At 36.5% G+C, this 16,949-nt stretch overlaps 1 protein-coding gene across 8 annotated transcripts in view; it reads right to left on the bottom strand.

The window, feature by feature from the left end:
* The window catches only part of EPHA7 (EPH receptor A7), a 194,448-nt gene that overhangs the window by 34,244 nt on the left and 143,255 nt on the right, over window positions 1–16,949 (bottom strand). For 3 of the 8 annotated variants that reach the window (XM_064649940.1, XM_064649942.1, XM_064649941.1), the window contains exons 14-16: window positions 16,656–16,805; window positions 11,980–12,173; window positions 10,703–10,858 (exon numbers count right to left, since the gene is read on the bottom strand). In XM_064649940.1, the coding sequence (XP_064506010.1) occupies window positions 10,703–10,858; window positions 11,980–12,173; window positions 16,656–16,805 (500 nt within the window). Of the gene's footprint in view, window positions 1–5,351; window positions 9,530–10,702; window positions 10,859–11,979; window positions 12,174–16,655; window positions 16,806–16,949 lie in introns of those variants that run through there. The other 5 variants (XM_064649943.1, XM_064649945.1, XM_064649946.1 and 2 more) reach the window with 3 other exon arrangements.

Below are 16,949 nucleotides of genomic sequence, written 5' to 3'. Positions count from 1 at the left end.
TCTTCATTCCCACAGAAGTGTCAACATGATTTTCAGAGGGAGAGAGAGAGGATTTCCGAAAGTGAAAGGTGCTTCAGGAATGGAAGGGATTGTACAGTGAAGGAAGGAATTTCAGACATAATTTTGGATTAGGCTTAGCCTAACCAACCTTTTCCCAGGCAAGCAGCTACAGTTCAAAATGTTGGGCAATATATGAATACGAAAATATGAGTCTCTCCCTTTCTACACAGAAGTGGAAAGTCCTTAAAGATTAGCCTTTTTGTAATACCTTTCCACAGCCCAGTGCTGTAGAGTCTAGCATTTATGCTAGACAAGGAGAGAGAGTGAGCTCAGTAACAGCTGGATGTCACCTCCCTGAAGTATCTCCATACTTTCAACAAATGGCTTCTACCAATTTACACCAAATTCATCTGCTTACTAATGCCCACTGACCTTAGCTAACAAGGACTTCCATCACCAAAAGGCTTTAAATATAAAAATAATGGAAACAACACAATAGAATTTATGGTCTAAGGACTGCCAAATATAATCTACTGTCTTCCAAAAGTATATTGCAATGGTTCAATGACAGACTTGTAAATACGTAAGTCTGTGCAAAGATGTCTGGCTTCTGTTTCTCTGGTATCTAAAGTGAAGCTCTGTTAATTTAGACTGAAAATTCAACCTTAAGTATAATTCAACCACTTGTAAAAGCATTATGAAATATATAATATCCTTTTTTTTGGATTTTAAATTTAAATAATTTGGCAGCATCTGATGCTAAAAAAAAAAGATAAATTCAGCTTTACGCAATCCTTTTTCAAATATATAAGTGTAAAAAGTAGGTATTACCTACTTTGAAGGATTATTTTATAAGGATTTTTTTCCTCTTCAATAATTAGTAAGACACTTTGTTATACTGAAAGTAGGTAATATTCCTAAGCTATATCTTCCTGCTTTTTCAGTAAATAATTCAGAAGCACGTGACACAGGTAAAGCATTAATTTCCATACAGTTTGCAATAATCCAGCTAGATTAATTTCGGAAAATCCATAAGAAATAGGTTTATAATAGTATAAAAGAACGAGAAGAGACTTTCCCCCCATTCATTATAAAATCACAAAGGGCAACTGTTTTCTCCCACTGCCCTGAAATAGTCCCCCAGATGTTTTCTTTTCTGCCATTCAGCTCTCCCTTAGATTGTACTGCCAATAGAAACATTTTGATATTATTTTAAACACACTCCATTAGGTTGTATCATTGGTGTAACTGGGCAGTTCATGTAAGCCTGACATTCAGCTTTTCTGTATTCAACAACTCCTCCACTCACCCCCCCAGTAAATACACTTTGTTTGTTTTGATTTGTTTTGACCAATACTAATGACTTCTTTCTTAAGAGTGCAGATCTCTTGAAGAGGTGTCCCTGACTTGTAGCTGGTTGTAGACAGACATTGCATTTGTTGTTGCTGGAGTACTAAATGTTCCTTCCTCACTGTCCTCTTCTATTTAACCCCCAGTGAAGCATGGGTGCTGCTAGGTAAGTGCAGCTGGAGAGAAACTAAAGTAGAGCATAGCACTGAAAACAGTTTCCTACCTCATGGAGGTGGAAATATCCCTCAAAGGCAGCTCTGCACAAGGAAATAAACATGGACAACTGCAGAGGGAATTTGGTGTTGGGATACTCAAGTAACTACTGCAAGAAGGGTACTGTCTGGAAGACACCCTATTGTTAGGCAAGCACTTTCATGGGATAGAAGGTAGTTTGTGGCTCAGATTTGCAACAAACAGCACACAGTTTGATTGGGATGCTTTTGGCAGCAAGTAGAAAGCATAAAAGAGGATTCGTCTCTTGCAGAAATTTAGCTAATGTAGGCATTGAGGCAATTATTTCTCTTGAAAAGAGCACTACAAAGAAATGCCTGAAAGCTACTTTTATTCTCTTCCCTGCCCCCATTCCTTCTACTGGCAGTGGATGAACTGATGTGTAGGGAAGGTATATAATAAAGTGCTGACTTTCTCTCCACAATAGCAATCAATTGCTTGTCCACAGTATGGAGGCCCAATAATATTAAAGGAAATCCTCATTAGTAATGCCTCTCAGTGCCTTGCTGGCCCAACTTCTTTCTGGAGACATATTGGACTGGATTTGAATCTAACACTGTCTTTTCTCCAGCAGTCCATGAAGGTACAAACACTAGCTACTGAGGAAAGAGACACTGCTATTTTGTATAGACTAATATAAGGGAGCACTTATGGGCTACTTCAGTAAACAAACCAGAAGAGAGACCTGGTATGAAATGGAGGGCAAGAGCTCTGCAACTCTTTCTGAACAAAATCCTAATCACCCAATCACTTTAAAAATGCCATTTTTGAGTAGCCTTTGACAGCCATCTAGATAGTTTTACTAAGTTTATTTCAGGTAAATCAGATTTCTCATGCAAGTTACTATGTAAAACATCAGGTGGATAGAACATTTAATTTACGACTATGACTGAAAAGAATACCCCGGAGAGAACCAATCTGAGATTCCTGCACCTTCTTGCTCTTAAGTTATACATGTGTTCTTAGCATAGGCTGTTTGCTCCCTGAGAAAAGAAAACTGAAACATATTTTCCAGCAGACATCTTAAAAATGGACGTGCAGCCCTTCAGAAAGCCAGTGGAAGCTGGCATAGTAGCACAGATTGAAGGACAGTCAAGAAATTGCCTGAGTAGTATTTCTACATACATGAAATGAGAGGGATCAATGTGGATACATTCTATCAATTATTCAGTCTAGCCTCTTGCAAGACAGATTTGAATGTACTAGTAAAAATAATGAATGATTCTTCTTCCCTGTGAGATGGTATCTTTGGATCAGGAAGTTTGCTTCTTAGTTTTATTGGTCATGTTGGAAGAGACCACAGTGGGTCATCTGGTCCAACCTCCCTGCTCAAAGAGGGTCATTCCAGAGCACAGTGCATCCAGGCAGCTCTTGAATATCACCAGTGAGGGAGACTCCACAACCTCTCTGGGCAATATAATCAGATGATAATTTCTACTGTATTTGATAGAACTTACAGATTCCTCAGAATTCCTTCTATTTTGTTTCAGCACAAAAGAGGAAAGCTTTAGTTATGGATTTGATGCTATGTCTCCAGTCTACAAATGATTCGACATACACAGAGTCATGGAACTCTAATACCAGTAGCACAGGTATGGCTTAAGCACTGTGTGTGTTTTTCAATGTTAGCCATGTTATGATTCATCAGATGACCTCCAAGTTGTAGTTTTCCATTATCAATTATTATTAGCAGCACAGCTCTACAATTGGTTATTTAGCTCAATTAAATGCAGAAGCTTTGGTCTGCGGATGAATAGATTTTCTGTTCCTGATTTAGCTCTTCTGGCACCAGGAATTATGTCTTGTTTTGTCCAAGATTCACTTGGCTGGCTACACAGGTTTCGCCTGGCTGTATTACATCTTTTTTCATAGTCTATCAAGACACCAACTATTTTTTGACTTGTGCTTCTTTTTTGGTTGCTCTAATTAGACATTAATTTCATCCAATTTGTATGGTATAAATGCTAAAATCTGCTATCAGTATCCAAGACTTAAAGAGAGCTACTCTAAAATCTTCTGAGAATAAATATCATCAGAGTTCATGCTTTATTTCCAGGCTTTTATTGTAAATTTCTCCTTTCATGTCTTGATTTCAAGTCTGCTTGAATGAGCTATGTATTACCAGTTGCTTTCCCATCTGTCTCAATTTAGTCTCTTTGACAAATTCCAATCTGGCCTGAGGAAAAAATCACAGTACTGAAACCATGCCACATTAGATTATTAGGTATGTTATATTAACAGTGTCTCTTTACTTAAAAAATCTTGACACTCCTTAGCTCCCCTGCCAGCAATGTCTTGCGGACCCCTACAACTTATATTCACACATTCTGAATGGCTTTACACCTTTCTTTCCATTCCCTCCCATCTCCTGACTTCTCATCAGGTACAAAAGCAAGGCTTTTCCTCTTTAACTTCTCATCTTTCATAATCTTGCTGAATGTAACCTACAGGGTCTGTACAGCATAAAAATTCCACATCACTCCTTTCACTGTCAAACTACCTAACCCTTATCCACCCTGCAAGTGCTCTGAGAATTTCATGGCTGTTACACTAAATTCATCCCTTAGCATGTCCCAACAGGTTTGACTCTAAATGCACATGTTAATTATTCTAACTTAAAAACCTCACAAAACCAAATCCAGAGAGGAAAAACTCCCACAGATGTACCTTACATTCTGCCACTACTCTTTTTTTTCAGAATATTGCAGATTTTATGCCTGTGGTTTAATCTCTCATGTTTTTAAAAATCCCTATATGGAATGTGTTACAAAAATGGTGAGCCCAGTCATCCTCTCTGTTTCACAAGATCAGGTTTTTCTTTCTTTTTAATTTTTTCTTTCCTAGCTGTTGTATTCCCTCCTTCCTCCCCCATTCCTCTCTGATCCTTTTTGCAGGAACTTTAATTGCAGAATTGCCTTTTGCCAGGTAAATAGAAGGCTACACTATGCAAACAATAAGGATCTCTGTTTAAAAGTAATTGTCAGCTGCATTTGACAACCCTTAAGGGAATATGAGAGAAAATATGAGCTGCTGCCTAGAATTTCTTGTTTTACTAGAAATTTGTTTGAGACTAAGACTTTTCAGTTAGTAGTCTTGCAAATCTCAAATCTACCATCTGCACCTCCATTACAAGTTAGTGAGGGAAAAAAAATTGCCTGTTTCCACATATCAGTTAATTAATCAGAAGTACAATTCTAACAGGTCCCGAATATGCAGAAACCCTGCTGTGATAGTTGCTCAGCAAATCATAGCACCAACTGTCTGAATACCCCTGCAGCACCTGCTGCCAGAATGGGCAAGAATTTGCATTGTACTTTTCTTAAACAGGGCTCGTCATTCTGTAGCTTGTGGAGCTATTCTCTTCCACAAGCATCTCAAATGTCATTTGTTTAAAACAAAATAAATAAGAGAAACCAACCAACAATCAAACCCCACCAAAGACCAAACCACGAGCACATCAGATTTTAACCACATGCAGAGAGGCAATGCATTAAGAATGTATTAACTCTAACATGTAACATGTATACTTTTTAAAAGTGAAATGACCATGTTTTGGCTGAGTTGCCCTTCACTCCTTTCACACCAGCCAGTGGACTGCTTCATGCCATTACTGGGCAACAGAATGCTGGCTGAACCTGCCCCTGTGGCAGGGTGTCTCCACATTGCCTGGCATTACAGCTGTAGTGACATGAGCACCGTCTCAGTAGTAACCCAAAAGTCACAGAATTTAAATAATTCTCAAAATTGCTATATATGAATTATTTAGAAAGTTAAGGACAAATTATTATTATTTTTTATTTCAACTACTAACCAATAAATGTAAAAAAATACCAACAACAAACCAAAAATAAACCCCTTCATCCCGCACATTAAAGCAATAGTTATTGTAACATTCAAAACAGTGGAAACTATTCATTGTATATTACTATCAGTGGAGAAAAGCAAATTTAATTTAAAATCGTTTTTTCAAACTCCCTCAGTGGATGCCAGGTAATTCAAGCTTAAACAAATATAAAAAACTCATTTTAAATGGAGAATAATACAGACAGAGCTCAATTATTGAGATATTAAGGGCAACATTCAATTTGAGATACATTTAAGCATCTTTGCCTCCTGGAGATTTTTACATGACAAGGCTTTAGGTAAACACGGTTTTGCAAACAGCAGCTATCATATCTCATCACATAACCTCTGGACTAAAGCAGTATGTCAGCAAATACTTCTGATTATTTAAAATATTAAATAACTGTAATTTACTAGGCAGGTCTTCCTCAGAACAATCACAAAAATTTTCAAGAATTGATATCCATATACAAAAAGCATTTAGAGGACCTGTTACAAATCTCTGAATAAAAAAAAAAAAAATCACGTCTCTCTGTGACAAAGCTCAGTTTAAATACATTCTCGGATATACCAGTGGTGGAGGAGCTGCCTTTCTATGACACTCAGCTTGCGAGGGAAATTGCAGCAGCCAAGGACATATAGTATAGGAATCACTTTACCTAACTTTAACTATATAGATATTAGACACCTAATTTAAGCTAATCATCTGGATTCCCTCTACAGGTAATGGAGATAAGCATTCCCAGAGGGAGATTCATCCTGCTTTTTTTAGGCATCTCTCTTCTAGATGCTTGTAGGTGGATAAAGACAAGAAGGATCAGCCTCACTGACAGCCTGATAATCTGTCGTTAGCAATGCACAATTTCCAAATTCAATGAAATGAAGCCAGAACTGAGATAATTTATTTTTTTCATCATTTATCCTTTAATTATCCCTCTGACCCAATTTTTTCTTCCGTTTCTCCCATGAACATCAACTTCCTCTGGTACTTTATTTTTCTTACCCTGGACTGTGTTTTCCTGGAACCTGGGGAACTGCAACCAATGTGAATATGTTGCTGCTCTACCAGCTTCAAATCCATTTATATGCATGTGCTTTAAACTGTTGTAATGTTTCGAACATACAGATAAATTATCTGATTGATTGCGATTGATCGCGATTGTGCTTTCTGGGTCTGCTCTACCACTTTCAAATGTGTAAAAATCTGTGGTAACATTAAGGCAGTCAAGGTATATAGATGAATGCTAAAATACATTTACTATTCAAAGAAGATGGCTTAAATCAAACAAGGAAAATTAAGGAAGAAACACCATTAGGGCTCTCACTTGTACATATGTGAGCCCAAGTCGCCACACATGCTTTGAGGTCTCTGTGCTTCAGAATATTGAACAAGTTCTAAAGGTGAAGCCTGTCCTCAATTCTTTTGCATTTAGGGTTTGTAGGTTCTCAGCAATACCAGCATTGCTGCACCGCACCTTTAATCACCAAGCCCTTAGAAACAGTAGCCAAGATTTATAAGGAAGCAGGTGTCCGAACTTAAGACTCCTAAATTCTTAGCTGGGTGCCTAGAGCAGCAGCAAAACCAACAAGCACCCTGCGCAGTTGCCCACAGATGCTCACCCCAGTAGTGAGGCACTTATCATTTGTTAAAACACAAAATGGATGTTTATTAGTTGTGTTCCAATGGCTACTTGAAGTGCCTTGGCCGAGTGCTTGCGTGCACTAATTTCAATATTGGGCATGCAGTCTACTCTGCATCTTACTTCTACAGCATTTCTAGAAAATTAATTTTAATAGTTAAAAAACCATCTTGAGCTGCATACATGAAAATAACTCCATTTCTACTGAATGACAGTCTAATATGAAATAAGAATAGTCACCTTTTTTTCTTACTCTGCCCAAATCCAGGCAATAAATTAGGCTTCTCAGCATGACTGTAAAGTGCTGTGAATTGTATAAACAATCATATATGGACACTGAAAAATAACCCTTATGCACATTGCATTATAGTTCCAAAAATATATTTACAGTCTATTACAAAGATTACAAATGGAAGTGTCTATGTAACGGGATTACGTTTGTTAAAAGCTTTTTACAGATTTTCTTCAACAAAGGCGGGAGGGACAAAAAATTAGTATAACCAAACTGAATTTTCTAATCAATCAAATAAATAAAACGACAAATATAACACTGTACAGTGATCTAAAAAGGGGGAGAAAAAAGGAGGGGGAAAATGATGCGTTTAAGTTTTTGATAACTATCTTTGGTCCTAAATGTGGGAAAACACATTATGTATCACTGAATATACATGTTTGTTTGTGATGCTCTGCAAGTAAAATAGAAAAATATAGTGCATTTTCAATGTAGTCAGAGCTCACTACACATAAATGTGTGTACAAAACAAGACAGTATAAATAAAATTTACAAGTTTTACAAAGGAACATTTACAAGGTTTTTCTTTTCTTTTTATTTTTTTTGTGTGGATGCCCACATTATCAAACCAGACCAATTTATGACTGATCCCTGGGATCTTTCTCTATCAAAATCAATAGAAGCAGCCCAATTCTCTTTGGAAGTACAGCATTTCATTGCTGGGGTAGTTCACAATTTTCAGATTTTTTTTTTTTAAAGCATTTCTCTCTGGTTCATATACATTTTCGCAATACTCATAAATTCATAAATATTCATTATTGCTTATGGTAATTAAATATTTTAATCAAACAAAATTAATATATAAGTAAATGGTGTAAAAACATATTCCATTGAGCAACTACCCTTGCATCTCTGTTCCTGATGAATGACTTGTGTCATATGCATGTTCATTCAGAGCAGCAAAAGCTTGTTAAAAAATTGAAAATTTTGAACTGCCCCTTGTCTCATGCTCTAAAGTTCTCATATGCCCTTATTCTGACAGCTGGACTGCATACGGCTTAAACTCATAGAAAATATACACCAGCTATTTCTCTCGGATTTGCTAATGCAGAGTACTGAAAAAAAATGTGATGCACTCAGATTAAATGGTTTAGGTAACACTGGAGAACTGCACCTGCGTTCTGAGACACTCCTACAATCACTTGTCCATTCAATGAAGTGTCTCAGCAGGTTTACAGTTGTAGATCTACATCTTAGAATATATCTCAGTTTAACTCTAGCCCATTAAAATCATCTTGCAAACAATTTGCTAAAAGTGCCTAGAACTACTTAGGGGTCATTATTGCTTTTCTTTTTCTTTACTTTTTTTTTTCTCTTTTATTTTCTTTTAAAAGATAGTATATGTGTAACCTTAAAAAATTCTTTAAAAAATATCAGAGCTCTTGGCAACTTGCATTTTCCTGACTCCCTGCCAATTAGCTAGCCATGTCAATACGGTGCTGATTTAACAAAAGTAAATGGCACAAAAGGATACCAAAGTTTGGATAGATATACATTGCTTGGTCATGCTTCTTGAATCTCTAGGAACTCAAATAATCCTTCAGAGGTACCCAGTGTAGTAATGTGTCATAGAATTAGCACTAAAAAGGTCCAAAGATATAAACATCATACTAAAAGAAAGTCTTTATGAAGAATAAACACAAATGATTAAAAAAAGATTCAGAAATCACAGATTTAAGGAAAATATTTTGTTGAATTCAACAATAATATCATGATTTTATCTGACAAATATATTCTTTTTTAAATTTTTATGTACATTTAAAAAGTCTATTAGATAAAAAGGAGGTTAGAGAGCTCAAGGTGTTTGTATGTTTATTCAGGTAGTACTTTGTTTATTGTCACTGCTGTTTTCCTTGCCACCACTGGTGGATCCTAATTCCCTTTTCATAAATTCTGGTGGCACTTAGGAGTTCAAGTCTGTAGGTGCTTCTTGTAGCTCTTCTATTCACTGCAGGAAGGACCCAGGAAATCAAGTGTCTTCTAGCAGCACTTCATATATACTGAAGGCCAGTGCTGTTCTCTCAGTCTGTCACCTCCCTCATAAGGGAGAAATGTCTATCACACTTGGATGCCAGTGCCGTGTAAATGTAGCATTTGTGCTCTCATAGTCTGAATGCTGCTCATGATTTTCTTTTGATGACCAACCAACGTGATCCCTAAACTCATCACATCCCTGGGGAAGATAAATGCGTACATTGTTAATTTTTCAACTTAGACTGCTATTGTATGGTATTCAACTGTGAGTCAAAGCTACGTAGTGGTCTGGGCTACAGGTATCTGACACTGTAGCTATGTTGGAACCTCAGCTCAGTACTGCGAAGTTGAGATAGGCACTGGTCAACCTCTCAGCCAGGAATGCAATTACATAGCAAGTGTCACGTAATTACACTGCCTGTCTCCACTTCTGAGAAGGAGGCCAGTATGTTTTGCATTATGATAATCTTTCATTGTGGCTTTTAAGGACATCTGAAGACAAAGGCACTTCTGTTGTAAAATACTTTGGGTGGCTTTCAGGACAATGTATAAATACAAGATTTTGGAGATCATATTCTGTTTCCTAAAGAGATGCCTAGAGAAAGCCTTTGCATATTGACCCATACCCATCATGCAAATAAAAAAGGAGTAGCTGGTTAAACTCCACCGCTACTAGTGCTAGAAGCTTGTGGGCTCTGATGACAGTTCACAAGCTATAGGCTGAGACCCCTAGTGACACCACGCAGATAAGAATAGGGTTGAAAACTTGAGAATTATTGGTTATAAACTTGTATAGAAAACCACTGCTCTCTGTAAAAGGAATTACATATGTCTGGCAACCACAAAGTCAGTTGCCAAGAAAGTTGTTTGCAAGGTGCCAAGAAGACCTGTTTAAGATGGCAGTAATGATACAGGCCATGCTTGCCTTCAGAAAATTGTTTTGCTTCTACAGACTTGATGCAAATTCCTTTCTTGCAGGACACAGACAGCCCCCAGCCAATCAGAAGAAACTTCCACATCTTCCTAGTACACATCTGGAAAATGGTACCAATTAGGTAGTAGAGGCAAAGGGGTTATTTTCCTACACATATATATACTTTGAAATGGGCCACATTCTCCCTCAAATTCTAGTCCCTCGGTGTTACTTCAATTGTTTTGAAAAGCACAGAAACATGTGATGCCACACAGAGGAGGCAGGGTATTTGCTCTTTCATGAGATGCTCTAGTATAACATCGTCAGCTGCTAAAACGGCTGGTTTGACCCCAAGTACCCATGTTTGTACTCAGGGTAAAGTTTTGGAGTTGGACATTGTTTATTATTTTACCTAGAAATTCCCTAAATGCAAGTTAAACATGCCCAGTACTAACTTACTCAATAGTCATCCTGGCAACTGATTCAAGAGAGTTGTAGCCTGCTGCTGTGAAATTATCCTTATATCTTTCCATCTTAATAGCTTGTAACCATTCGCCTACGGAGCAGAAAGTGGTAAAATCGGGAGTGTTCTGGTCCAGAAGAGGGCTAATTGGTCTACGGAGAAGGAAAAAGGAAAGTAAGTTGCTTCCAAAGAGAGTAAAACATCAGGGAGTATTTAGCAAGGTGAGAGTCAAATAAGTTTGGGGTATTAAAAATGTCAAGAGTAGAAAGTAATAGGTCTTTATACACAGTTTTAGATTACTCTTTGAATAGCTCTTGACTACTCTGTAGCTCATAATATGTACTTCCTAAGCTTATTCACGTAAAAGATGAAAGGTCAGAATGAGCAAAATCAGCCTAATGGACTACTGTTATTAACAGAAAATCAACCTTATTACCTAGCATGACAGCTACAACTAAGTTGCTGAGTAAAATAAAGATGTTATTCTTTTATGCATCTTAAAAAATATAGCGGTAGCTATTCTCATTATTCAATTGGATGGGACAAAACAAAGACAAGGAAAGAGCAGAGACACAAAGTAAGTTGTTTAAGGTCACACAGCAAATCAGTCAGTAGAAGAATCAGGAGCAGAACACAGGCCAGTTGATTCCCTAATGCAGTGATCTAACTAGCAGATCAAAAGATTATAATGATTAAATAATTCACCTGAGATTTATGAAGAAGCCATTAAAAACTGCACCATGAAATACAATGAGATGTGATCACTGAAAGGAGTTAAAGCCAGAAAATGAAAGATAAAAATCTGGAGTGTAGCATGTCAAAGTACATTGGCCAAGCATGAGTATTGTTAATTACTTTTTCTACTGTAGCAGTTCCTAGGGCAAGGGATGCATCACATAAAACTACAATAGACAATGATCCTTGCCATCCAGACTTTACAATTTTAAGAAACAAGGAAAACAAAGACTGCTAGTGGTAAGTGTGGAAAGAGTGATGAGTAGACAGTAGTTTACAGAGAAATGTGTTAGTTCCACAATATTTACTTTATTTTGGTTGGGTTTTTTTGTTTTCTTTTTTTAAGGAAGTCCTTTTTGGCTTTGTTCAGCATGGTAAAAAAGAAGGGCAAATGAAGGAAGGGAAGAAAAGGGAACAGAAATAAGGAGGAACTGAGAGACAGATGAAATAAGTGTGAACTGGAACTAGCCACCAAGCAGAACATTCAGAACCTAGCCACATGCACCATCATAAGAACACACACTAAAGCTTTTCTTACCTGCTACAGGTTCCCAGTGGGGTTTTCAAGCTGTTTGGATTTCTAATCATTTTGTCCAGAATACCAACTATCTGCTCAAACTTTGGCCTTTCGCCACGTTCCTTCTGCCAACAATCTAGCATCAGCTGGTGCAGTCCTGCTGGGCAATCCATGGGTGCTGGCAAACGATAGCCTTCTTCGATTGCTTTTATAACCTGGTAGCCAACATAGTTAATTATTTTTCATCAAGAGTCATTTAAAGAACACATACTGCTACCCAGTTCAAAAAATATAAAAAAAAAAATAATAAAAAAAAATCAATAAACTAAAATTTGCCATCAGTGTTGCAAAAATATGGGTCTGTTGTTTTGACACTAGCCTTCAGGTTTTCAAGTAATTTCCCCAACTTTATCTTTGGGCTTATTAAGCATATTGTTCTATATGTGCAGAACATAGCTAAATTAACTAGACAAGTGGATAGCAGGGAACAATTAAATTCACTGAGGGAGTAGCAGATAGAGTGATAAATGGAGTTATTTCAGAAAGCATTATTACTCGCCCCAAGGCTTTTATGAAAGAGTGTGAGGTAGAAGCAACTGACTTTTAAATGGATAGAGATCTGTGCATGCACATATAAAATACAAAAAGCCTGAAGGTATTATAAAAGCATCCAAGAATAATGTTTAGCAGATAGAAATTGGTAGGGACAAAAGTTATATTCTATGTCTAGCCATGTTATATTAATGATAAAGAAGCAGAAGTGTGCTGTGTGAGAGAGAAAGACCTGAGTGAATGGTATTTTAATATATCACAGAAAGTTAGATTTAATAAGAGATGCTGCTAGATGATGATATGATCGAATATATGTCTAAACCAAGAATTACATCCACCCGTTGACTTCCTTAGTCAAGTCTATTTGGATTTAAGTAAAAAATAAAAATGGATAAAGTAAAATCACAGTAAACTGCTGTAAACCTTGAGGGCAGAATAAGAAAGCACATCAGGAAGCAAGGCAGATAAGAAAAGCTAGTGAAAAAGGGCTAAAATACTGTTCATGGGGGATTTCAAGTATACTGACATTGACTGACACAGCAGCATTAGAATTGCTAAGGAAGGGTGCTTGTTCCTGAAGGGTAGTGCATAGGATTGTCTTCTCCCTTCGTCTGTATAGAAAGCAAGATCAGAAGCTGTTCTGGATGTAGTTCTAGGAAGTAGATCTGGTATGATAAACAAAGTTACTGAATATCCAGGTTTTAGTAAAAGTAATAACCTCAGACAGAAAATACTCCGTAGGTTGTGCAGTAGACTGCAAAGTAGACAGAATGGCAGACAATACAAAAGATGACCTTCAAAAAGCTGACTGAAATTCAGTCAGGTTTTGTATCAAAACCTTTTGCATTAAAAGAAGTTTTGTGAAAAGAGAAGGCATAACCCAGTGGTAGGGCACTGACTGCAGGTTTGTGTCACAGAATGTCCTTCTGACCTCAGGGAAGTTGCCTCATCTTCCTAGGACACAGATTTTTCTCTGAACATTTAGAATGACAGTACTGTCCTACAGCTCAAAAATGATTGAGAAATATTCAATTCCTGCAAAATATCCACACCTTGAAGAATGAGTGCGGTGACCTTTTAGAACCGGTGAAGTTGTCTGTCAGAGAGGGTTTTCAGCAGAAGAACAGGGAAACGGAAAGAACAGAACTATATAGGAAAGAAAACATTAAAAGTAAAATTTAAGATTCTTTAGAGCTATATGAAGATGAAAAACAAAAGAATAGCTCCTTATGCTTCGAAGTAGCAGTGGAATAAAAGCGAAAAATAAGCTACAGTGTGTACACTATGACTGATGTGCTGTGAAAAGTAATGCAGGAATTTCTGATATTCTAAAAGGCAAAAGGCATTAAAAGCTTCAAACACGCTATGTATGATTTACCACCAATGAACTAGTTGCCTAAGAGGTCAGAAGACAGAAATCACCAATGAGGAATGGAAAAGGTAGGGAATGGCAACAGCAACACAAGCACCAAAATATATAAGACTCTTGTAACTGGTGAACCATCTACATAAAACTATATCCAAAAATTTAAGGGAGAGTGAAGACATGGACGAAAGAATCACAAACAGGAGTTTTCCCCAATCACTACCATCTGCAGAGAAACCTGAAGTGGGAATCAAGATGATGTCATTTTTGAAAGGCCTTGGCAATATTGCAGAATCAGCTTCTCTGATGGATATTCTGAGCAAGAAGGATGAAACTGGGAAATATAAAATTATGAGTCATCTAGAGATGGATGGAATTTCTGCCAATATTCAAAATACTGAAAAAAATATTCTAAAATATTGATAAGTAAAGTAGGACAAGAGTCCACTCTGCTAAAAAGGAGCCAGAGGGGTCCAAAAATCAGTACTCAAAGATAATGAAATAGATGCAGGATTTTTTATTTATTTTTTTTTTTTAATAAGCAAATCTACAAAGAGAACACAGCTGGAGTTCTTACTAATAGAATTGATTTATATTATTTACATTTCCCACAATTCGTTTTTGACTTTCTGCTTTTGCTGCAAAAAGTGTAAAAGGGAATACTGATAAGACTCAAGTATGCTTTTACCATAATCAGGCTATCTGAGGATGTAAAGCAGAAGAGAAGAGGACCAGATCTGTTCAGTTTATATACTGGATGCCAACAAAGAAATACTAAATATGGGTAACTGGACAATGTAATGTTAGAACTCTGTTTATGGGTATATAATAATAATACAAATTATAATAATGGTAATAAATCCAGGAGTACAGCAAAGAAAGAATATGTAAGCCTAAATTCTTTTTCTTTTCTGAAGAACTAATCTGCACTGGAGTCAATAAGTGAATGAAAGCGAGAACACCGTAAATCTAATAGGGAAATAAGGGTTTGAGGCCTACCAGCAAGGATTAAGCTGAGGTGAGCCCACTGCTCAGAGAAGTTGGGACAACTTCGTCTATTATCTGTGGTCAGCCTGCTGTGCCTCTGTGGGGAGCTTGTAGGATGAATGTTCTTTTGATGCACCCTAGCTCTAGGTCATTGCTAAAAGAAGAACTTGTTCTTGAAGAGATCACAATGCAAATTTGTGTTCTTCATCAATCTAAAGTAATGACTTAAAGGAAGAAGGGCAGAATTAAAGAAATGCTATCTAAAGGTCTAAAGTCAGGGAGATGCATTTTTTTAGGAGATCTGGTCTGTTCTATGACTATGCCCACATCCACTTTTAGGCAAAATCATACACTCAATATATACAAACTGAGTCCATATGCAAAATTAGAAGAACACATTTATCATTTTTTATTCCAGTTAAATATTACCACTGTTAACTTTGAAGGAGAATAAATAATAAATTATAAGGTGATTCTAAACTTTTGCATCATAGATTTATCTATGAGATTGGCAGGATGTGTATTTGCTTTGGGAGAACATGCTTGAAGATCACAGCTTACAGGAATATTTGAAAGTATTTTACCAAGCAACTGATGCATCTTTTAACTGTGTGCTATTGAAGATTATCATGAAAGATGCTAAAAATGGATAAAACTGTAAGAAGTCGCAATTAGCTGTTTTTTGAAAAGGGCTCAGTCATGTGCTTTACATGCAGTTTTCAACAGAAGGAATACTTTTCAAAATCCAATAACAAGCATGGAAATACAAGAATTTCTCCCCTGCTTAAAAGTTTTTCCTTATTGTTGCCTGAAAGATAGGTAAGGTTTGCCTTTGAGGCATCTTATATTCCTGTCAGACTTCTTTTATGTTTGAATCTAGTACAGAAGGAAGGTGTCAAAAGAAATGAAACTCTACGGGGTGTCTAGGGAATGTAAATATTTCTCTTTCTCTGCCCCAAGGACTTGTTTGCCCATATTTTGACAGTCCATGAAATCTTTGACACTCAGACCTGTCAAATATTAACAACTTTGCACTGTGTCAAACTGACTCATCATTTACACTTTTATCTTTTTTTTTTTAACTTTGATGTTAATAATTCAATACAAAATTAAAATAACAATTAAAAGAACACTCAAGCCCCCACCTGAAGAACTTTAATTGATACTCTTTCTGATGACTTTTGCACCTGTATGGCTTTTTCCTGTGTAATTTCTATATTAATAGATACTCCTGTCAGAAATCTAGATTAACATCCATCTGTTCTATTACTGCTGACCTGTTGCTCTGGATCATATTTTATGCAAACAAGGGTACTGTTAAATCAGCATAATTAACTTGAAAAAGCCAAAGTAGGTCATTAACTGCCACTCAGACTTTTAACAACTTTTTTCGACTGATTAATCATTGTTCTAAGGTCAGAAACCTCAGAATTACTTTTTATTGGAAAAAAATTTGATTCTTTCCATGCTTAAGCATAATAAAGTGAAGAGCACATATTACTATTTTTGATGTTCCAGTTTTAATTGATACTCAGAACAGAAACCTACAATATCCATGTGGCAGAGGAAAGATTTTGATCTAGGTAAAAAGTGAAAGCTCTGTAACTTTTTCATTTTATGAGAACCATATAGTTCTCACAAGATTTTATAAATCTTAATTCTAAACCAACATTTTATGCATTTATAGTGAAATATATATGTATGTGTCTGCAATATGTAATTTTGGTTTTACTAACACACACACACACACATACAAACATACACACACACAGTCACGAACAGATAAACCTACATCTTGATTTGACATGTCCCAGTAAGGTCGTTCTCCATAAGACATTACTTCCCACATAACTATTCCATAACTCCACACATCACTGGCTGATGTAAATTTGCGGTACTGAATGGCCTCTGGAGCTGTCCATCTCACTGGAATTTTTCCACCCTATGAAAAAAAAACAAAAACAAAAAAAAAAAAAGGAAGAAGAAGGTTCTCTTTTTTTTCCCCACAAAATTTTCATATCATCTTCCCTAGAATGTGTTTATAATTATTTCCACCAACATCAAAAGCAGCACTTATATAATCTAC

The sequence above is a fragment of the Pseudopipra pipra genome, chromosome 3 (genome assembly GCF_036250125.1).
Source record: "Pseudopipra pipra isolate bDixPip1 chromosome 3, bDixPip1.hap1, whole genome shotgun sequence".
NCBI lineage: Eukaryota > Metazoa > Chordata > Aves > Passeriformes > Pipridae > Pseudopipra > Pseudopipra pipra.
This window is presented reverse-complemented; position numbering and strand designations above follow the sequence as displayed.